Raw genomic sequence first — 23,615 nt, 5'->3', positions numbered from 1 at the left:
ATTGCATTAGGGTCTCGGGCGCCTCGCGGCAGGCCCTGCACCTTGTGTCAGGAACCTCTATACCCATCACGCGACTGCGGTAGACTAAGGTGTTGAAGACACCATCCTGGCAAGCCATGATGAACCCCTCCAAGACCTTTATTATTATTATTATTATTATTTTTTTCACCGTAGTGTGCGCTGGTCAGGCCCTATCCCCCGAAGCCCCGATACATTCATTATTATTATTATTATTATTGTATTCTAGGATATGAGAACATTGATGCAGTTTGGCTGTTTCTAATATAGTTTTCAATATAATTTTTTTATAGAATTAGCAAAACAATATATGTTGATTTTATGTCAATGTGGATGAATTTGTTTGAATGTATTATAAAGAAGTTTATATTATATGTTGAGTTTTCTATATATTCAAATCTTGTAACAGTGCTTGACTTGCCAAATATTTTCAATGTATTCAAAATGATCAATAAATTACTATATTCTACTCTCAACAAGAAAACACTCACCTCTCGATAATTTTTCTATATTCACGAGCCCAAACCTTCAGGCAAGATTTTGTTGGGATGTGAGCTAAGATGTGTACAATTTCTTCATTATTTTCAGCTTTGTGGAGAACTTCGGCCAGCCATTTCAACTGTCCGTAGGGATCACGGTCATCATAGATCAACCACCTGGAAAATAGTGTCAGGAAGAAGGAGTTGTTGAAAATTTGGCACTGAATGCTCTGGTCATAAAATTATAATTCCGTTACAATAAAAAATATAACTGTCAATATGAACAGAAAATAGTAATCTAAGAAATTAAGTTTTTATAAAAACTACTAGTTGTTGTCAGAAGCCTCGTCCGCGTAGAATTTGGTTAGTCACATTAAGTTTCGTAACAGACTATTTTAAACAAATAGTTACAATATTTTTCATCAACCCGAAACTTCAGTATTCAACTTCAAAACTGACGAAATTCCATACAATCTTTTAACTTCTATTTTTCTCCTTCAGAGTAGAAATTCTTGATTCCTTCTTTGATGCTTATTTACTCTATATAAAGAACCTACCTGCCTGCATATTTCAAGTTTCTAGGTTCAGTAGCTTCGACTGTACGTTAATATAAGTGTGTCAGTAAATACCCACTTATACAATATTGAATAGCATTAGTGAAAAATTAAAAGGATTACAGTGGAATACATTGGTAATCTCACTCCTACTGTTTAAAAAAAATATGTTTAAAATCTGTTTTTCCGTTAATCAGCTGTCGCCCCCATACAAACGACGACTCTCAGAAGTTGAGAAACTTGTGCGAACTAAGGACTAACGTGTGATTAACGTGTGATTCCTAACACGGTTGCTATAACCAGATTAATTCTCTCGAGAAAAATATCTGGTCAAGGCGGGAATCGAACCCACGACCTTCCGATCGTGAGTCGGGCGCACTACCACCGCGGCCAATTCCACATTCATTAATGCGTAAATATTGTGAGGATCTATGAATGTAATGTATGTATTCACTGTAGAAAAGAAAATTGAAACTTCCTATTTTTTTTACCGCTTTTATTTTTAACTAACATTAAGAGTTCAATGTATAAGTTTGAAAATGTCCTTATAGGACGAAACTGCAGTAACGTTAGTTACAAATATAAAAAATATTTCTCTTTTCATTACTATGAATTTATACCACGTAGTAATGGCTACATCCATCAATTTTTTGTATGTATTTACATTTTTACTTTTTCACGAATAAATGGCTCAACGGATTCGAATTTAAGATGGTATATAGATAGATCATGACCCGGAAGTTTCCCACGGTATCGCGGGTAAAACGCGGGAAACAGGTAGTTTTGTACAGCGTAATGGCTTACTGCGTTGCGTCAAGTTAATCTTTTCATGACAACTTTCAAACGAATCGTCCAAATTACTTAGTGTAAAGGACAAAGTTTAGGTATCTATAATAAATACTTGAAACGAAAATTGTATTAATTTTCATAAGCATTCGACAGATATTCTAATTTGTGAATTGTAAAAAAAGTATCCGATTTAATTGTATTTATGGCTCAGTATTTTGCATAAAGTGGCTACCACATGATAGTTATATGCTATCGCGGACTTTCATTCAGAACTATTTAAGATAAACAATCTTACGGTACATTATCTTCATGTTACTTCAACGATATAGGCATCGCACGCCAAGATAGCTCGCATAAGCTTCTGATGTATAAGCTGTATTTATGTAAAGTTTCATCTAAATCCGTTCAGTCGTTTAGGCGTGAAAGAGCCACAAACATACATATATACATTTATCCATCCTCACAAACTTTAACATTTATAATATAAGTATAGATTAGTATAGATAATAATAAAAATTTAACCATTCACAACGTTGATACGCACCTGGCCTATGCGTGTAAGAAAACATAAATGTTTGTTAAGTTTGGTGAAGGAATCAATTCTGATTTCGATAGTTTGGCGAAAGCCTAGGGAGGGCCGCGGTTGCTTGTCAAAGGAGCAAGTTGTCACAACGCGAAATACAGAAAATATTATAATATCACATACTTATCTTCCCGCCAGTAGATACAACTTCCAAGACTCCCTAAAGAAAATTTCAGTATAATTCGTCAGTTGACGAGAGACCACCACAGAATTCCTTACAGAAGAGACACTCATTCGGCGGCTCTCCAAGTTTTTGTGACCAACATTCTATGTTCGAGGTGGTTTATGTCATTTTTAAGCGGTAAATTCAGATTATTTCAAACTTATCAGATCTATAATTTGATCACACTCAATATATTATTATGATATCATATCGGCAGGTTATTAGACCAACATTTCGACAATTTCAACCAATCTAGCTTAATTTCACCATATTCAAGCTCACCAGCCAGTCGACGAAATTCAAGGTTGGCAGTAATCACCTCGATATTCTCAAAAAGTTCATGATTTCTGCTCCGTGCTGAGTGTCCCTTCTGTAAGGTGTTCTGTGATACTACATGAGAGTAAATTTTCATATCTTGATATATTGTCGTTTTATTGAGATATATGAATTTCCAAAGTGAGCATAACATATTTATTTCAGTGTAGAACAAAGCACTTCAAGTGATTGTGATTGTTGTTATTGTGAGAGAATGGATGGTCGATTTGGTTCAAAATGTCGGTGGCGGTAAGTTCTAACATCCACCTAAGCGACATGTTACTGTCATAATATTTCCAATACAAAAATAGTAACAAATAGGTTTGGATAAAACAGAATTACAGAGTTGCTCAAAAGTAATGAAGTGATTTATTGGGGTATCATTCAAAACAAACTTTTCAACACTCGTTCAGTCAGACTATTGAAAAATTGACCTCCATGATTTGATTCCAGATGGTTCACAACTATGAACCAAAAATAAATAGGATTTATACAGTTCCTCCCGTTCTGCTTGAATCTGCTAGTGTAGCAAAAAGTAATGAAATGTCCATGCCAATTAGGAACGCTGCTCGGATTTTCAATATCCATTACAGAACTCCGCAAAGATAATGCGAGAAAATTGGTGACAATGTACTTATCAATGATTTTGATTCGACTTCCTAAGAGGGGCGAAAATCAGCTTTTGTCTGTGTAGAAGCTACAAAAATCAATGCCGCAAAGTTGGTGTGATTCGCAAATGGCAGGTTCTGACCAGTCTACCGGATTTCTGTAGTGACATTCGAGATTATCAATAAGAACAACACAATCAACAAGCTTATTTAGGGCTACCAGCTTCAACAAAACTAGCATTACAAGGTTCTTCGACAATTTGGTCATCATTTTTGCCCAAGTGAGATCTATAACAGGAATGAAACCAGTTTGACAACCGTACAACGTCCAGACCACATCGTGACTATAAAAGGATTCAGACAAATTGGTGCACAAAACTAGCATTATAGCCATTAACCCCAGCAACCTAGACTGATATGTATTAATTCCTTTGGAGCCATGAAGTCGATGATTTCCCATAATTGAAATTCGAATTCCTTTCAGAGTATCATTTCTCGAACTAGGCTGAAGCGAACGACAAACAACATGTTTGTCATCGCCCTATCTGCCCATGTACAAGGTAACCACTGATCTGCCTTTCAACATCTGCTCAGTTAAGGCTTGGCATTGAATTAAGCACACCTTTGACATCTACTACATCTAACATTAAATCTTTGGTTTCTCCAGAAATAATTCGTCCTCTACCAGTCCGCTATTTCAACAGATACTCCTGTAAAAGATGAACTGGAAGCGCAATAATTATCGAAAGGAATAAAAAGGCAAAGTAATAAAACGACAATTGTTTTCAAAAAAACGGGTGAACTTCAATAGGAGAAAGAAACAATCGGAAAAATTTGAGGCAGCATCTCCATCCAGAGGAGAAGAGAAAACATCTTGCCTAGTATGTAAAGACTAATTCAGTGATTTTGAGTCAAAAGAAACTTGGCTGCAATGTATCTGCTGAAAAAATTGGTCTCATGAAAAATTGCAGATGTTCTTTTTGATTATTTTCTTATATTGTTGTTTTCGTCAGTTTATCACATTATAAAACGATTTATTTTTTATGGAGCAAAATCACTTTTTTATCGACCTTCTTTGGATATTTTCACCTTTCGCAATCTGAAAAATGGGAAAATTGTAATGGAGAACTTCAAACAGGTGTAGAAAGGCAAACTTCTCAGTTTACGATAGATAGTATTCTAATGAAGGAAGAAAATAAAACAAAAACGACATGGGAAATTATCAACGCATTACAAAAAAAGAAAACTAATCAAAAGGATTTGCTATTGGCAGAGCAATTGTTAGTCGATGAAATTTTATTAGCCAACAAATTCAATTTTAACTTTACCAAAGCACCTGTGGCTAACTTAGTGTATGACATTGACTTCATAAATAAGAATGTACCTCTGTGTCCTAACACATTTTATATGTCCCCAATAACAGAAAATGATCTCTTAGAATTAATTCTCAGCTTGAAAAATTCAACATCCCTTGACATGGATGGATTTAGTAATACTTTTCTGAAACAAATTGGTGTCAGTATATGCAAACCTTCAACAGTATTAATTAACTTATCAGCACAAAAGGAGATTTTTCCAGAAAAACTAAAATACGCAAGGGTGTGTCCAATATACAAAAAAGGAGACCAGAGTGATCTGAATAACTATACATCAATAAGCATTATTTCTAGTACCTACTTCAAAACTATTTGAGCTGAATATGAAAAACCAGCTGTGTGCTTTCTTCGACAAATATAATCTGCTTTCGTCATCGCAGCATGGTTTCATTGAAAAGAAAAGCACAGAATCTGCTCTCTGTGAATTTCAGAGCCATATAATGACAACAAATTTGTGATGGGTCTATTTCTTGATTTCTCACGCGCTTTCGACTTCGTCGATCATAAGCTAATGATTTCTAAGTTATCGAGATATGGTGTCAGGCGAGTACCCCTGCATCTTCTAGAGTATTTTCTAAGCAATCGAAAGCAAGTTGTGAAACTTAATCACTCCCACTCAGATACCTTACACATACCTCAAGGAGTTCCGCAAGGCTCGGTACTGGGACCATTTCTCTATGTAGTTTATGCAAATGATCTCATAAGATATCTCAACATGACTGACAACTTCAATATACATATGGTGTGTTATGCCGATGATACTAATGATACTAATGATACTAATGTATTAGTAGCCAAGAACGATCTGAATGCATTGAAAATTGTAGCCGAAAATACTCTGGAACATGTGCTGAAGTGGTCGAAAAACAATAATCCAAATTTAAATACATCAAAGACCAATGCTTTGTTAATTACTCTGCGTGAGCACAATCTAAACTACAGACTTTTTGATGATAACCCCAGTGAAATAGAAATGCTGGGTATAACTTCTGACGCAAACTTAATCTGGACCCCCCATATGCACGAAACTGAGAAAATCGTGCTCCTCTTTGAGGTTTATGGCAAATCATTATAGTGAAGAAATGCTGCTGATCCTGTATCATACTAATTTCCACTCCCACCTGAAATATGGCATTTTAAACTGGGGAAATTGCTCCTCTATAAATAGAGTGTTTACTCTACAGAAATATGCCATATGAATATTGGCAAAACTAGGCTCTAGAAATTCGTGCAGACATTTTTTTGGAAAATTAAACATTTCAACAGTGGCAGGGACCTATATCCTAGAAGCCTGTGTGCACGTTTTCAAACAAAGATCTAGCAATATGGCTGAACGTTTACATTACTATAACACTAGAGGAAAACAGTTGCTACTACCAGTATGCCATCGTACTGCCCTCTTTCACAAAATTTATGAAGTGAGTGGGTGCAAATTTTTTAATATTTTACCCGGGACTGTGAAAAACTGTAAAAATGTATATATGTGTTTGAAAAATGACAAAACAATTCATATTACAAAAAGATTGTTACACTTTTGAAGAATTCCTCAACTAGAACTTAAAGTTTTTTCTTTTTTCAATCTGTGTGACTGTTTATAAATCATTTATTTATTACTTATTATATATATACAGCTATATATGATATATTATGTAATGCGTCTATTGACGTCTTTCACAATAATTTTGTCATAGCGTACATTTAACCCATTTGTATCAATGTGTACAACCTTATTGATTGAAATGAACTGGTATTATTATTATTATTATTATTATTATTATTATTATTATTATTATTATTATTATTATTATTATCTCGATAAGTTACTTCGTAATTTCAAAGTATGTTTCGTATATAACAATTTTTCCTATCATAAAAACAGCTAAGAAATTATACAATATTTATCTTAACGTTTCGAGGTCTGAAATCTATCTTCGTCTTCAAAAATGGACGAAATTCAACCTTATTCGCAGTTTTTCTCTTGCTGACTATTTTTTTATCAACTTCTTCGACAGAAGTCAATTTTAATATTTTTCAGATTGTGAAAGAAGAAAATACCCAAAAAAGAGCGATGAAAAATCACATTTTTCTTGTCATTGCATACAAATCATTTTTATACTGCCGTTTAATCAACTAAAGACAACTCACCCCGTTTCTTGTAACAATATTCCCCGCTAACGGGTATGTTGTCACACTGAACAAGCACTCACGAAATATCATTTGCCCAGCGTGTATTCATTATTTTCATTATGACTCGCTGTACTCATTTGCAGCATTACATAAACCACCATATACAAAAAAATGCCACCTGTGACAATTAGCATCGATCAATCCGAATAATATTTCACATTACAGAAAATTACTAACGAAAAGTACTGAGCCAATTTTCTCAAAATCAACAATTCCAATTTTCATTTTGTCAAAGTAAATAAAATGTCTTGAAATTAAATGAAGTACATTTTCATATTATCTAAAACTAAATCATCATAAAATCAATATAAATTCAAAAACAATACTGGGAATGAATAAACATAAAATATATTAGATCGATTATTTATGACTTTTTAGGAAGTAGGTATATAGCACAAAAGTACGTAATGAAAATAAATCAAATAGTATCGAGCAATGAATTGAAATGTTTCGGAGACAGTCATTACCCTCACCAGTTTTCTGTAGAGCAGACATTGTTATTCAGAACCACAATTCGTAAACCTTTTTGTGCTAGGACGGTATAGTATCCTCCTTTGAGAATGGTATCTTTCACTTCATCTTTCGGCAGCCATGACCACTTTTCCAAAATCATGTCATATAGCCATTGGGTGGATAATGATCCATTGATTTCGTCTGGAGAGAATCTGAAATATTAATTATTTTCATTTACGAATTCTGTGTTACCAAAGTTACAAAAATTGTAGAAGCTCATATCACCTTTCTTCCTAAAGTTGAAAATAAGCGACTTATGTGAAATATTCATTTATTTCACTAGTACAAAAAATTCTTTATTTTGGCAAATAAAACCTCGTGATTGTTCAAACACCCAATTTTGATACTTATACGAATAACAATATTTTGTTACTAACAGAAAAAAGAAAAAATTGCACTTGGATTTGAACTTGTGAAACTCGTGATCATCATGTAGTACCACTCACTTACACCACTGAGCTATTTGGTATTAATGTACAGAACAATCATTTCCATCTTAAAGCCACACTAGCCGTATTTATTTTGTGAATCAAAATTTGTCTTCTATAATGAAAACATTGAAACCGTTTTTGTACAGAACAGAAATCAGGTCAAGAGTGAGTAGGTCTACTCGACCTCCACCGCAACTCGTGAGGTTTTATTGTGGCTCACGCCTATTTAAACTCGACCAAATAAACCCAGCTTTTCGACGAAGCCGATTAGTTAATATGGTGAGTGATCTTTCAGGTCAGATGGTAAAAGTGCTGCTGCTGTTTCATTATTTTTCAAACAGAGACGACACACTGTCTTACGACAGTCCGAGTATCTGCATATGATGACTCAGATGACAGTGAACTATAAGGAGGCATGTAAGACATCGTAGTTCATTCCTACTGTAGTCCAACAACTGTTTGGTTTCAAGCTTCGAAGGGTGAATGAACGCCTTGGAGTGAGCCAATCCTGGAAGATTTTGCCAGAAGTCTTCAAATCTTCTTGCCATCCATTTGTTCAATGTTTTTTTGGCAAAACCTAAAGCAATGCCAATAACAGGTTCTGGTCCGATGAAGCTACTTGCAGCACACTCTTTTGCAAGAGAGTCAGCAGCCTCATTGCCTTCCAAGCCAGTGTCAATTTGTTCAAACGTCCCATTGGAAAGAGTCGTTTTTAACAATTTGCTACCAGCTTAGACGTTGCTCGGTAGGAGCCAAGAGCTTCTAATACCGCTTGACTGTTCAAGACTTGACTTTCGCTTGAAATACAGTCGCATAGGCTCCTAGGTAGGTTGATATCTCTGTCCTGGGTCTGCAACTGAAAACACCTGCACCAGAGCCTGAAGGTATTTTTGATCCATCTGTGAACCATTAACCATCTGCCCTTGATGTTTCCTTGTCCAAGAAGATCAAATCCTCTCTACTCGGGAAAAGTACTATACAGCGTGACTCACAGTCGATGGTAGGTTAGACGTTTCTGGAAAACGCAGAGCATGATTTCTCTAAAAATGCCACCTCTCACATTTCCTTACCTGTTCTATCGATCTAAAATATTTTCAGCATTGCGGCCTTGCAATTTCCATCAAAAAGTCCTAGCAACTTTATTTTTTTAAATGGAACACCCCGTATATTAATACATACATTTTTGGAATTGCTCTGGTATTTCAATACTTTTTTGTTGATAATGTCCTATACCTATCTCTATCTGTTTTCGAGATAAAAAATAAATTGTGCTTAATATGGTCCAAAACATAGCCTTAATTGAAATTAAGTACATCAGTACTCTCAATTCATGAAAAGTTGATATTTTGATGATAGTTTGGACGAACTCGAAATATTCAAATAACACCAAGAAATCGACTCCATATCATACAGGCCGTGCTAAAATTACTATTATTTCCATTGTGCATAAAAGTAGTCAAAAAATCATTTTTTCAAATGAAACCCCCTGTATATCACTCGGTAAATTGAAAGATGATGAAAAATGCTTCAAGATGATATATCATGTCCCTATACCTAAATCGTCAAGTTTTCTCAGTAAAGTCGCTTCTTCTAGAAACATTATTTTTTTTTTTTTAGAATTTGGATTTAGGTAGCAGTGGAATCATCAAGCTTATAGCTTGATGATTTTATAGTAATTTACAAAGAGTTACCAACGGTGTTTCGAATCATCTTCGAAAATGAATGCGAATATCGATTATTCAAACGAAGTTCTTATGAAATTATTTATTATACACTTGAACAAAGTGATCAAATCATTGTCAGAACGTGTAAAAAATTCAACCAAATGTATCCTGAATTAACACCAATGAACGAGAGGAAGTTTGTAAGGTTACAAAATAATTTCCTTAACTATTGCTCAAAGTTTCCAGGGAACAACTTCACCAAAAATCAGTCATTTCTAGGTAAAAAGTAAGATTTTGTAGCCTAAAATATGTGAAAGTACAGACAATAACTGAATAGGATGATTCAAAATAACAAAATTGTAAACAAAATATCACATTTTCACAATAAATGCTGAAAATATTGTCCATTACATTCTAAACACTTTAAAATGTTTTTTTGTATGATACTTGTGAAATGTTGCGAATGTTTTGGGAACAGATGGATTGCTACAAATGGTCCTGTTAAGTGGCCTCCTCGTTCGCCAGACATAACATATCTAGATTTTCAGTTTTGGGGATTTCTGAAGAATGAGGTGTACAAAATAAAACATAATATTGAAGATGAACTGAAAAATTATATTGAAACTACAATCAATGGTGATGGTCTATTGTGTTGAAAGCAACACGTACTATAAAGAGAGGGACCCAAATATGTGTTCAACAAGAAGGCGGTGTTTTTGAATATTCACTTAATATTTTATAGCTCTTTATTCGTAAAAAAAAGAAAATGTTTGGACTATTAAAAGAAACAAATATTTCGCTCATTTTCAACTTCAGGAAGGAAAATGATTCGAATTTTGTCGTTGAGAATGTTCTAACGAACCGAAATGCGTAATAAAAAATAGTGTTCCATTTAAAAAACTATCATTTTTTGAAATATTTCAAGAATGCGACTACAATTTTTTTTTTGTTTTCGGCATTGAGAAGGCCATTAACAATACTACTAGTTTGCCCATCTAACCGAATTCGTAGCATCAATAATAACGATGCCGAAAAAAAATGACAGTCGAGTATTCAAAATGTTTCATAATATGATATTTTTTCAAATGGAACACCCTATATTTTATCATGCATTTCGATTCGTAATAATATTAAATCAACTAAAGCCATTTTTTTGAAAGTTATAAACGGGTATGTCTTTTTTTTTTCAAAGTAATACCTTCACACACATTTTTCAAGATCATAAAAATACCACTTCTTCAAGTTGAATTTTCAACTAATGGTTTTTATATAACAGGCGGTCCCTTGAACGTTCTTTTAGTGCTGCGAGTTAACGGAGGAAACTTTCAAATTTGAATGTTAACAAAAAAACAACAAAAAAGTGCTCTAATGGTGATTATGCAGAGGTTATGTAGAGGCTGAATATATTCTTAACAATAACGAGAATTTCAGGTAGATAGGAGAGAAAATATGAATGTAGAGTGAGCGCCGAAGGAATGAAAGAAAGGGCTGAGTACATGAAAGGAAGCATGAAATGATCAGTAAACGAATATTATATATTCAATAATATATAAGTTTAATAAGGAATAACACTTCCAAAATACAAATCATGAAATTATAAAACAATAACAAGAATTAATTGGCGCTCCGGGGCGACTGCATTGATTTCATTTGCCTTTTCAGCTGCAGGAAAACCCGGAAAAACCTGCAGCACCACATCATCTGAAGATCTTGATCTGCCAATGTTATCTCTCTCATAAAACAAAATGTAAGGTGACACGACTATCGTCAAACTTTAATATATTCAATATATGTAATTGATGAGTTAATGACGAGTAAATATTAGATTTCTTCAGTACAGTAATAAGGAATTTCTGTAAATTAGGTTCAAAAATATTGATATGGGAGGAAGGGAGGCAGCATAAGAAGATGAATGAAAAATTGGAAAATTTGATGGAGAAATGAAGGGGGTGGAAAAATTAAAAACATTATCAAGCAATTCTCTCAGAATGACAATCAAATTGAGTCAAAGGATGGAGAAACCAGCAATAATGATTTTTCTCTGATATGCTCCTTTTTATCGTCATAGGATATAATTTTTGCTGGTGTCCCCAATTCCATACAATTGGTTTGTCATTCTGGGAGAATTTGGCTTTCTACTACTCCATCTTGTTACAAAAAAATGTGGGAATCTTCCAAAGAAAAAAAGAAAGTAATTCATTTTAAAAAAGGTAACTGTATACATAGATGTGTAGATCATACAAAGGAGTAACTTTCAGACACAAATCTGGAAGAAAAAGCCTTCTTGAAACAGCTTCTTTCATATAAACATTGAATTACACGAAAGAAGAATTATTTCGAAACAAATATTGTACGGAAAACACTTCTTTCTACTTAGTTTGTATGCCAAACATTCGTTATGAAATTAAATCAGATATCATTCACAGGGTTTCTATACACTATATAATAAATGAGAATAAAAATTTCACTTACATGGAACCCTGTCATGCTCAGTAGTAGACATCGATGTTTCGCCTCAAGACACTTGCCTTAGGGCTCTTCAGTACCAATCTGGATAACATTATAAGAAAGAACACACATTTCATTCATAAATTATGATTTTTTTATGTCACGAAATAAGTTTGATCTACTTATGTCATCGATGACATCGTAATGACATTCATTTATTTTATTTTTTTTTTAATTTTCCGCTCCTTCCATTCCTTCATCAAATTTTTAATATAGTTATTCAGTTATCATCTAATGCTCTCCATTTTCAACTTCCATCCACTTTCTTCTTTCTTTACCGTTAACCTATGCACATCATTATTTTTTAACCTAATTTACTTAAATTCCTGTCATTTCTTCATCAGTTTGTATGTACATATTGAAAATGTTATATATAATTGAATATATCATTTTGGTTTATCAATCATTTGATGCTTCTTTGTCATTTTTTTAGCCCTCTCTTTCATTCCATCAGCGCTCACTCTACACATTCATATTTTCCTCCGACCTGAAACTCTCGTTATCGTAGTGAATATACTGCCACAGTAATCGAAGGTGAATTGGATATCAAGTAATGTACCTTCAATTAACATTATTACGACAGTAAGGTATATATTACTTCAAACCTCTACTTTTTCCTCACTATTTAATTGTCACTTTTGTTGTTTCTGGATAAAATCGTTTTTGTTCACACTGAAAGTGTTTAATTCCGAATGAATTGTATAGCTATGTTGAGAAGTAAAAATTAAAATTTTTCCCACAATTATGCCTCTCACTATAGGCTCTCAACTATATCCTCTTCATATTTTTATGATTCTCATCCAGATTTCCTTCGTTAACTCGCTACACCGTCTAACTCCATACATGCTATTGCTATTGAAGTCGCCATGCATTCAAAGGCAATCAGTTGTGGGCCTCCATACCACCACTATGATATTGAAAGGACCTTCAGGGGACCACCTGGTACATAAATACATCATTTCAGGTACCAACAAACTTGGGTACAGAACATTTGTACACTCAACCCCCCACAACGAAGAGTGACTGTGGAATGTCTCGACACTGAAGCGAGTATGCCACACACCTCGCTGCCACAGTGTCAAAAAGATAGTGGCTTTAACTGCAAGTACGTCCTCGCACCATAGAGTCCTCGTTCAGTCTGAACACTTCGGTTCGACCTTAAGCTCACCCAGCCATCCGAGTGTTGAATACCAGCCAGTGGAGGAACGTTAGAATGTATCGAAATGTCATTGAAATGATCTTCAGGGTTTCACGTTCATGACGTAACTCAAGGGTATGTGACGTCGCATGCACCTCAAGATCAAGTCATATATGCGGAGGGTGAAAAAAAAGTTTCAAGGTCAAGGTCAGTATGGAAGCAGTGAGGAGGATAGTAGTAGAAAAAGGTTCAGAACCGTCATTAGCACTATACTGACGTACTTTTTTAGGAATGGGTGAAGATTATGATTTGGAGACCGGTGAGTCAGATTTAGGGAGAACCTGATTTCAACTGAAAAAACATAAGATCATTCAATTCTTATCAATCGCCTTCTTTCAATGAATTCAGATAACTGATGAAGAAACAGTATACTTACACGTTTACTGGATGTGCTTCATGATTTCCCAGGACTGGATACACCGGTTTCTTGTAATATTTAACAAACTGGTCTAATATTTCAGTGATTATTTTCTTATTGCTCTCTACACTTGTATCCCAGACTCGATGGCTCACCATATCGCCAGTGAAATAGACGTACTCAAATTCCTGAAAACAGACAGTCAATAAGCATCAAAATAATGTATACTGATTCCATCAATTGTTCAACGGTAGATAGTGAGCGATGTAAAAAAACTAGTGTTCTATTTACACAACATATCATTCAATGTCATTACTATCATTCTGTCATAATTCAATGAATATTCATCGTGACAAAAAATATATCGGTCAAACTAAGTGAACCATTAAGTGTCAATAAATCTTTCAATAAATCACTCTTAAAATTAGGGTTCACGAGAAAAATTTTCCGCGTTTCAGAAAGTGAAAGTATATCCTATTCAGATATGAAAAAAGAACAGTTTCGGAGTTGAGAATCAGTTTATTTTATTCAACGAAAGTCATTTTTTTGTGGAGGAAAATCAGTTTTTTATCGACCTTTTTTGGGTATTTGTTACCTTCCACAATCTGAAAAATATAAAAATTATAATGGAGAACTTTATACAAGTGTAGAAGGGCAAACTTTTTAGTATAACCCGATAAGTTACTGCGTAAAAATCAAAGTATTTTTCACAAAGAAAAATCTTCTATTTATCAGTAACTTGTCGTATTTAACAGTTTTGCCTATAAAAAAATTGTTAAGAAATGATATAATACTTAGCTTAACATTTCGTAGGCCAAAATCTGCCCCTGTCTTCAGAAATGGACAAAGAATTCTAATATATTGGCAGTTATTCCTTTTTGATTCTTTATCTCTTTACTTCTTTGACATCTGTCTGTCTTTAACATCTGTCGAAAAAGTAAAGAGCCTCCGAAACGTTAAGCTAAGAATTGTATTATCTCTTATAAATTTTTTTGATAGGCAAAATTGTTAAATACGACAAGTTACTGATAAATAGAAGATTTTTCTTTGTGAAATATACTTTGATTTTTACGCAGTAACTTATCGGGGTGAACTAAAAAGGCAACAAATACCCAAAAAAGTCGATAAAAAACCTTATTTTCCTCCACAAAAAAATTATTTCCCACATATCATTCAAATATTCAGCACTATTCTGAAGACTCGAATATATATTAGTCAGGGAAGCTATAGATTACGCTGTAGACGACCCCTCCCGATATAGAAGGGCCCAACACTCTGTCGAATAAGGCCCCTATGTCCTCCGTTAACAGATGAATAATATCTTCATCCATCTCACCTCAGCCAGGTAGGGGTATACTGCGAAGGGCGGCACTGATGTCTGAGGACACTCATGCCGTCACCAATGATCAGTTATGACACATTTGTCACCCAGACGAAAACCAGCTCAAAGGGCAAGGGAGCGAGGCTCCGGCCTGGAAGAACCAGATGGCTGTCGATGGTAAACTAAAAATTTTGCCCTTTTACACTTGTATAAAGTTCTCCATTGAAATTTTTATATTTTTCAGATTGTGGAAGGTGAAAAATACCCAAAAAAGGTCGATAATAAACAATTTTATTTCCTTAAAACGACAAATTGATTGGTAAAAGTGCGTCGAGAAAAGTATTGCAGGACTGGTGTTTTGAACGTATACAATCCTGTATACCAGATTACAGTCAGAGATTGCGCCATATAAACAAATTTTCACCTTCCACAATAAAAAAAAACAGTTGTGATGGAGAACTGCATAGAAGTGTATGTTGTATTTTTTATTAAAATCTAAAAGTGCTTCGATTTCGAAAATTCAAAGTGAAAAAACTATTTGATAAATTATTTCGAACGATTAATGCACCATTTTTGAAGGCGAATATTTTTGAAACAATGAAACAGTTCATTCCAAAAAAACTTCTTTTTGTAAAAACTCAAATAGTGATTTTCTTACATCTGCTAGAACTCAAATATTTCGATTCGAGTTGACTCGAGGTGTAATCGATTGCTTTCGATTTCGTGAACCTATTTTCACTATATTTCTAAGTTGTAAACAGTAAATAAAATATCTTGTTGAGCAATTTAACTGATTTTCTTTTTCTGAAAAATTTACTTTTTCGCAATACTCTTCAATCGAAAGTAATACACCTCTCATATATATTTTCACATAAAAAATAATCAAAAGTAATTTCTCACAACCTCAAAAACAAGACTCGTAAAATACACCAAATAACGGAATAATGGTAATAATGACATGATGGATTGATTTAAATATTCCTTCAGCAAAATGAGTTTGTATTATCTAAGAAAATACAAAGTGTGTAGTATCAATAGTCTAGTAGCGAGCTACCTATGTTTTCTGCGAAAAATTATTAGAAGAATCGAAATGTTATGGGCGAGAGCTCATTAAATGCAGAATGAGATTCTAAGAAAAAAATGTTTTCTACTACAAAAAAGAAATAGAAACAAAAAACCAAAAAAGTACAGCCTCAGAATTTTTTTATAACTCGAAAACAGTAAATGATAGGATCAATCACCAAAAAGATCCTTGAATAGAAGGAAGTTTATACTAAAAATAGTTTCGGTTCCCCAAAGTCAAGGTCGATTAATTATTATTACTTTTTACGCGCTGTTGAGAATCGGGCTCCGGCGGCCTTTTAACCGCTAGCGAGTCACCGGTAGAGAGAGTATAACTCAAAAAGAATATTTTTGTAGGATTCAACATGGATGAAATAATTTAAATAAATTATTGTGTAATTTGAACACTATAAAGATGAAAGGTTCATGATGGAAAATTTTTTCCTGCCATTGTTAATCAAGAATTATTTTATATGAGTACTTATTGAAGATCTTATGGAAAAGTTAATGAAAAGTCATTCATTCAGTTAGTTAGTTATTAACAGCTGATTAACGGAAAAACAGATTTTTTTTAAACTAATAAATATCAAAAAGATTGAAAAAAACATGTTTTGTTGTTGAAAATTATGTTTTATGTTTATGTTAATATTATTGATTTCATCTTTGATTTACCCAATAATTTATCAGGAATTTCTTTTGTAAGATATGTTTAAGAAATGTCCATAAACAAATCCATTCATTTATTATTCAAAAAAGTTTTGTAATATACTCTTCGCAGCAAATAGTGATTTTTGGAATTTTTTTGGAAAACATTTTTTTATCAAATGACCATTTGAACAATTGATTGAAAAATCATCCCTACTTTGAAAATCATAATGTCTCATTCACTATATTTCAACAAAAAAATTGATTTATTCATATTTCAATTGTTTATCAACAAAAGTATTTGTTACAGAGTTGAAAATTCTTCGTATATATTCGTAAATTATTCGTATAGAGGTTTTTATTGAATCTGAGTTCATAAACCTATTTGCTGATGATACGTTGCTTATGTGTAGCGATATGAATTTAGATAGAGCTATTCATAAAATGGATAGGATTTTAGAAGCGGTAAAGTATTTATGCACTGACAAATTGAAGTTAAACGTAACAAAAACAAAAGCAATGATATTCACCACGAAATATATATACAGTTCTCTAGATATCAACGGCATTCGGAAGTATCATGAATTCGTTGATTTTTAAGGGCTTTCACGAGTTCAATGAATTACCTGAAGAAATAAAAAAAATATTCATTTTAAAAGATTACAAAAGAGCACTTAAAGAATTTTAAAAAAAGTAATAGAATACAAATTGTAAAGTTATGTGGAATTATTTGGGACATTATTGGCTATCATTTATTGTTTTTAATTGTTTTAAATTATTCACTATGGTATTTGTATCTGTAATGAAACCAAATATCACTGTTTTAATAATAATTCAATGCATATATGTACCTATATTTCATTATCTATTTAAATGTTACTTAACATATGATACTGAAATCTTTATATGTAATATTCACTGTCTGGCTACATACTAGTTTAAATCTCAAATTGTTTAAATTTTAAATTTTTTGCATATTTTTTTTTATATTTCGTTGTACTAGTGTTAGATATCATAGATATGTATATTAGGTTTCCTATTTCAATAAAGATTATTATTATTATTTATCATTATTTATACGAACAGAATATTGAAAACATGTCTCAATCAATAATTGCATAATGATTGATGAAAAAATTGTTCCACCATGAAACTTTCATCTTTATAGTGTTTTGATTACACCATAATTCATTTGACGCGCTATCGGCTAAAAAACTACCCGGAGCTCTATTTTCAACATTGCATAAAAATGATCAATAATAGACTTTGACTTTGGGAAGTCGAAACTTTTTTTAGGAAATTTCCTCGTCCTTAAGGACCTTTTTTGCGATTAGTTCTATCATTTACCGTTTTCAAGTTATAAAAAACATTCTGAGACCGTTTTTTTTTAGTTTTTGTTCATAACAATTGCATTTTTGTAACAAAAAAAAATCTTTCTCAGAATTTTATTGAGCATTGAAAGAGCCCCTGTCCATAATTTTCCAGCCCTTCAAACAATTTTCCGCAGAAAACAGACTTCTCGACCGGACTACAAGTTCAGTACTTCTGAATGAAAACCAACTACAATATTTTCACATAGGACAGTGTATACTTACGTGAGACTGTGTTTGGTTAAGCATTGCTTCAATCGTGTGCAAAGGCACATCAGCGTTCTCTGGAGAAGACCAATAACCACAAGCATCACTTGCATTATTAGCTTTTTTTTGATCGTTTTGACAGCACAAAGGTTCCCCACAATCTTTTGTTTTATTTTCTGTATACAAAGGATCGTAATGTAAATCGGTAAGATGAAGGATGTTGAACTTTGTTTTTCCGTCAGGCTGAAAAGTGGTGGCAATGGATAGAAGTCAATTAATAAATTCAACTTGATATCTCTAAATGAAATTTGTATTAATTTCAATGCAATTATCGAGAAATTTCGGATTTTTGGGTAAAAAAAATCAGAAAATATCAATGAAAATCACAATGAGAACTTGTATGTGAATATTGTGAATATTCACATACAAGTATCTCATAGTATGTTTATGTTATGTCATTACAAAGATATATGTTTATCTGCTTCTTCTGAAGAAATATATAAACTGCAATAATCTTACTTTGAGTTCAACACATTTTACGTCACATCAAAACGTTATCTCAGAGATTGTTTGTGTCACAAATCTTTTGCGTCGTTATCCACCATATCTGATCGATGTAGATGTCGGATTTTATATAATTATGAAAAATATTTATTTCCTCAGTTATCAAGTCTCACCATGAAGAGACGCTCGTATCATCTGCATTCATAAGGTTAGTTTTGATCGAACTTATGGATTTTAGATCTATTATGGGATACTAATAGTGAATTTGTTATTTACACACTTTGATTAAGGACTTGAAAATGATTTCTCAAAGCATAGTCGAATAATCTTCCAGAGGTGGATTCAATGATGGTGGCAGATTTTTTTTTAATAATACATTATGTGCTTCTGTGACTCAAAACCAAAAGGTAAGAAATAATGACAAAACATGAAGAAATTTCATAGGAATCATATGAGTGAATACAGACTTTAATCTTGATATCATAACGAAAATTTTGCTTTCATATTGAACCTAATATGTGAAAGATTGAGGTGTTCATATGTTTATGAATGCAAAGCGCTTCACGTTATTATATTCAGTAAAGATAAAAGGTTAGAAATAATGACAAAACATGAAGAAATTTCATGGGATTCATATAGGTGACTTCAGTCTTGATAGCATAACGAAACTCTTACTTTCATATTGAACCTAATGTAAAAGATTGAGGTGTTCATATGTTTAAGAATGAAAAGCGCTTAAGGTTATTATATTCAGTAAAGATAACAGAAAAAAATGAATAAATATTGACGCCTATCATCTCAAAATAGTTCAAATTGACAATGAAACCGTTTCATATAGAACTTTTTGAACGACCTAGAAAATGTCAGAGGCGTTTTGTCCGAAAAACTATGTTGGCATAACTTACTGGAATCAACCAATAAACACATAAACGAATATGCCTATACACTGGTATAGCGATTCATTCGTGTAGAATTTTAATGCAAATCTGTGAACCATTATGGCTTCTCGATTTCATTCACGTGGCCCGCTTTTTCAAAAGAACGCCGGATACCGTTATGTTGATGGTATAGTGTTGCGAATTCTAGAACGTGATGATGTAAAATATTATTATAGGTTATGTCTGTGAATATTCATTGAAGTTTGCCGATTTGTTTGAATTACTTTTGTGAAGTCCATGTTTTTCAGTTTGTGTGCATTGTGAACATGTTATTTCAATGAGAGCATTGGAATGGTAATATCAATATTACGATAACTGAACATGTTTGCTTTTCTGTGTCACAACTGTGAATTCTTTCTGGTGATACTAGGTGCGTTTTGTTCATATTAATTTATTCCAGATCTGTCCGTCCTGCAAAAATACGGAAAGCAGAAACAAAAGCTTTTGGCAGGAATCAGATTAGTGAGAAGAAACGCAACTATCAACATCATTTATAAATTTGCCAATACTACGACAGAAACTACGTTTATTTTTTCGAGAGACTATACGTATCTTTTTGAATTGAAGGGGGTAAACTTTAGGCAACATTGATTTTTGGAAAAAATTTATAAATACGGAGAAGTAAATAGCCAAAATCTTTTTTTTAACGTATCTTTTGTTCTTATATTTAGATTTACAAACTCAAATTGCCTTTCATCAATATTGAAATGCACTTTTCAACCTTACGTTCAAAATGTAACGTTATACTTAGGTTAGGATAGATTAGGTTTAAAGTGAGTGGGTTTACTCGACCCTCCACCGTAACCCACAAGGGTTTATTGTGACTCACACCTATTCACACTCGACCAAATAAACCCAGCTTCTCAACGAAGCTGATTAGTTTGTATGGTGAGTGGTCTTTTAGGTCAGATGGTAAGAGAAAGGCTCTTTCGAACTCTAAAAACCGGATTTGGTGCCCAGCGGGGCAGGCACAAAGTATATGCCCTACTGTTTCATCATTTTCCGAACAGAAGTGACACACACTGTCTTCCGACAGACCGAGTCTCTGCATATGATGATTCAAATGACAGTGATCTGTAAGAAGGCCTGTTAGACATTGTAGTTCATCCCTACCATACTTGATACCAACAGCTGTTTGGTATCAAGCTTCGAAGGGTGAATACACGCCTTGGATTGAGCCAATCCTGAAAGATTCTGCCAGAAGTCCATAAATCTTCTTGCCATCCAGGTATTCAATCTTTGTTTGGCAAAGCCGAAAGCAAGAGGTTCTGGTCCGATGAAGCTGTTTACAGGACCCTCCTTTTCAAGGGAGTCATCAGCCTCTTTGCCTTGTAGGCCAGTATGGCTAGGAATCCAGACCAGATACAATCTGTTAAGTCTTCCTATCGAGGAGAGTAGCTTTTGCCAATTTGCTACCAATTTAGACGTTACTCGGTAGGAGCCAAGAGCTTCCAATGCCGCTTGACTGTCCGAGAATATTTTTATTGACTTGTGTATGAGGTTGGATTCATCCAATCTCTCCGTACATAAATCAATAGGGTAAATTACCGCTTGAAATACAATCGCATAATTTCCTAGGCAGGTAGATATCTCTGTCCTGGGTCTGCGAATAAAAACACCTGCTCCAGAACTGGGAAGTGTTTTTGATCCATCTGTGAACCAACAACTATGTGCTCTTGATATTTCTTTCTCCCGGAAGATCCAGTCCTCTCTACTCGGAAATAGTAGTTTATAAGGCAGTTCGTAGTTGACATTCGAAGGCATAAAGTCAGAGGTCAATTCCATAATGCTGTGACTTTCAGTGTCAACCAACAGTCTGTTGCAATCTGCATTGAATTGATTTGTGCAATTGGCAATGTGCACATCTGCTCCCTCAGGCACCAACTGTGAACATCGTCCAAAGTGCTTTGGAGGATATTACAAGCTACCCTTCCCGACGTGGACCTTGCCAGAATGACAAGGTCATCTGCATACGCTTGCAGATCAACTTTTCTTCTGTCGAGGGCATCAAACAGACTATCCATCAAGAGCGACCACATATCACAGAAGGGGAGAACGTTATACTTTGGAACACCACAAAAGAATCATTGTCACATCATTTTACCCAGTATGTACTATCCAACTAGCGAACAACAGATCGAACCTATCAGTTACCAGCAAAGATAATTTTTGAAATTTCACATAATCATATTATGTCAACAAACATTAATTTATATGTTTTTCACGATAACCCAACTTATTTGTTTCTAAAAAATAGTAGTTTTGACGACATCATTTGTCAAGAATCAATTGACGACTAAAATAAATATACATAGTGACTATTTTGGCACTATTTCTGAAATAAAAGGACATCCCAGCATCCACCAGTGTATAGATACCTTCACATAAACTTTCCTCTTGTGTCGTTCCGTTCATCGATGAAAATCATATGAATAAACATTTGGTAGTTTTTGAGTTGCTCGCGTTCAGACAAAAAATTGTAGTGGAAGACTTGTTAGTGATAAAATGTGAGGACTAAAATTTGTTGCAATTAATGTAACGAAGACATTTCGAGTGAGGCTTTCATAATATGATTGCATTGTATTTATCAGTTTAGGAAGTGTTCCAGAAAGTTTTTGATGTCTCAAATCTGGTATGTGAAAAATGTCTATTGAGTGCAGAGGTTCTGGTTTTCATCTCAATCCAAAATGTTAGTTTGTACTCTTTGTCAACTTTCTCAAATCATAACAATGTCATAGAATGTTAATTGCTTACCTTGGGTTTTTTGACTGTATTTCCTGGTGGAATTTCAATTTCCCATTCGTAATTGTTACCTTTCTCACAACCAATGCTCTGTAATATCAGTGCACATATTTTCGTTCCATCAATTTTGGTTTGATTCTTCACTATGTATGTAAGGATATCCTGAAATATATTGTTTTTGCAAATACATTACTTTTTCACTTCATAACTGAGCTTCACCAAATCATAAATGACGTAACAATTCCTTGTTGGAGATTTACAACAAAAATGAATTTGAGCCACATTATATTTATATATTTTTGATTCGATGTTTCTATGGTTGTATGTTGATATATATTGTCAAGTTCAGTTGTTAAATTTTACTAGAAATAAAAATTATAAAAAGTCTCCATAAAGTTCTCATCATAAATATAAAGTATCTTCAAACAGGTTATGGGCCCAGGCACGTTTCAATGAAACTGGCATATATAAGTAAAACTGTTGTTGATATGGATGTGACAAAATTCAACATAGTTAGGCTGAATAGCAATAATTACCAAATATGGAAATACAAGGTTGAAATGCTTCTACTGAAAGAAGAACTATGGAGCATAGTCACTCAAAACCCACCTGAACAAAAGAACAGTGATTGGGATGCAAAAGATGGTAAAGCGAGAGCTACAATTGGTTTACTAATCGAAGATTCACAAGTGATACATGTTAAGAATTGTAAAACAGCCAAAGAAGCTTGGGAAAATTTAAGGAAACAATATGAAAAACCAACTCTCACCAATAAAGTTTTTCTGCTAAAGCGGTTATGTAAAACAACATTACCTGAAAATGGTGACATGGAAAAGCACATAGCTAATATGATGAGCATTATCGATCAGTTAATCACATTGGGAGAAAATCTAGCAGAGAATCTACAAGTAGCACTACTTTTATGCAGTCTCCCAGAAAGCTATGAAAATCTGGTAACAGCATTAGAAGGAAGGGCAGAGTGTGATCTGACTCTAGAAATAGTAAAAGGCAAACTAGTACAGGAGTATCACAGGCGGAAGGAGAATTCCACATCAACTAGTGAAATGGCTCTAAAAGTTTAC

General features: G+C 33.7%; 3 protein-coding genes across 3 annotated transcripts in view; 1 reads left to right on the top strand and 2 right to left on the bottom strand.

Moving 5' to 3' along the window:
- Positions 1-23,615, bottom strand: part of LOC141480137 (uncharacterized) — a 288,325-nt gene that overhangs the window by 44,116 nt on the left and 220,594 nt on the right. The gene's annotated exons all lie outside the window — the stretch shown is intronic.
- The window catches only part of LOC111509834 (sphingomyelin phosphodiesterase-like), a 45,582-nt gene that overhangs the window by 9,263 nt on the left and 12,704 nt on the right, over positions 1-23,615 (bottom strand). The window contains exons 3-7 of the mRNA XM_023165667.2: positions 22,546-22,695; positions 18,368-18,592; positions 13,763-13,932; positions 7,546-7,737; positions 510-674 (exon numbers count right to left, since the gene is read on the bottom strand). Coding sequence (XP_023021435.2) covers positions 510-674; positions 7,546-7,737; positions 13,763-13,932; positions 18,368-18,592; positions 22,546-22,695 — 902 coding nt within the window. The remainder of the gene's footprint in view (positions 1-509; positions 675-7,545; positions 7,738-13,762; positions 13,933-18,367; positions 18,593-22,545; positions 22,696-23,615) is intronic.
- Positions 19,026-23,615, top strand: part of sip1 (septin interacting protein 1) — a 111,865-nt gene continuing 107,275 nt past the window's right edge. The window contains exon 1 of the mRNA XM_074169972.1: positions 19,026-19,260. Within this exon, the coding sequence (XP_074026073.1) occupies positions 19,233-19,260 (28 nt within the window). The 5' untranslated portion in view covers positions 19,026-19,232. The remainder of the gene's footprint in view (positions 19,261-23,615) is intronic.

Source organism: Leptinotarsa decemlineata, unplaced genomic scaffold (assembly GCF_025532065.1).
Source record: "Leptinotarsa decemlineata unplaced genomic scaffold, Ldec_3_MD MMD2_P_RNA_scaffold_6, whole genome shotgun sequence".
Lineage (NCBI taxonomy): Eukaryota > Metazoa > Arthropoda > Insecta > Coleoptera > Chrysomelidae > Leptinotarsa > Leptinotarsa decemlineata.
This window is presented reverse-complemented; position numbering and strand designations above follow the sequence as displayed.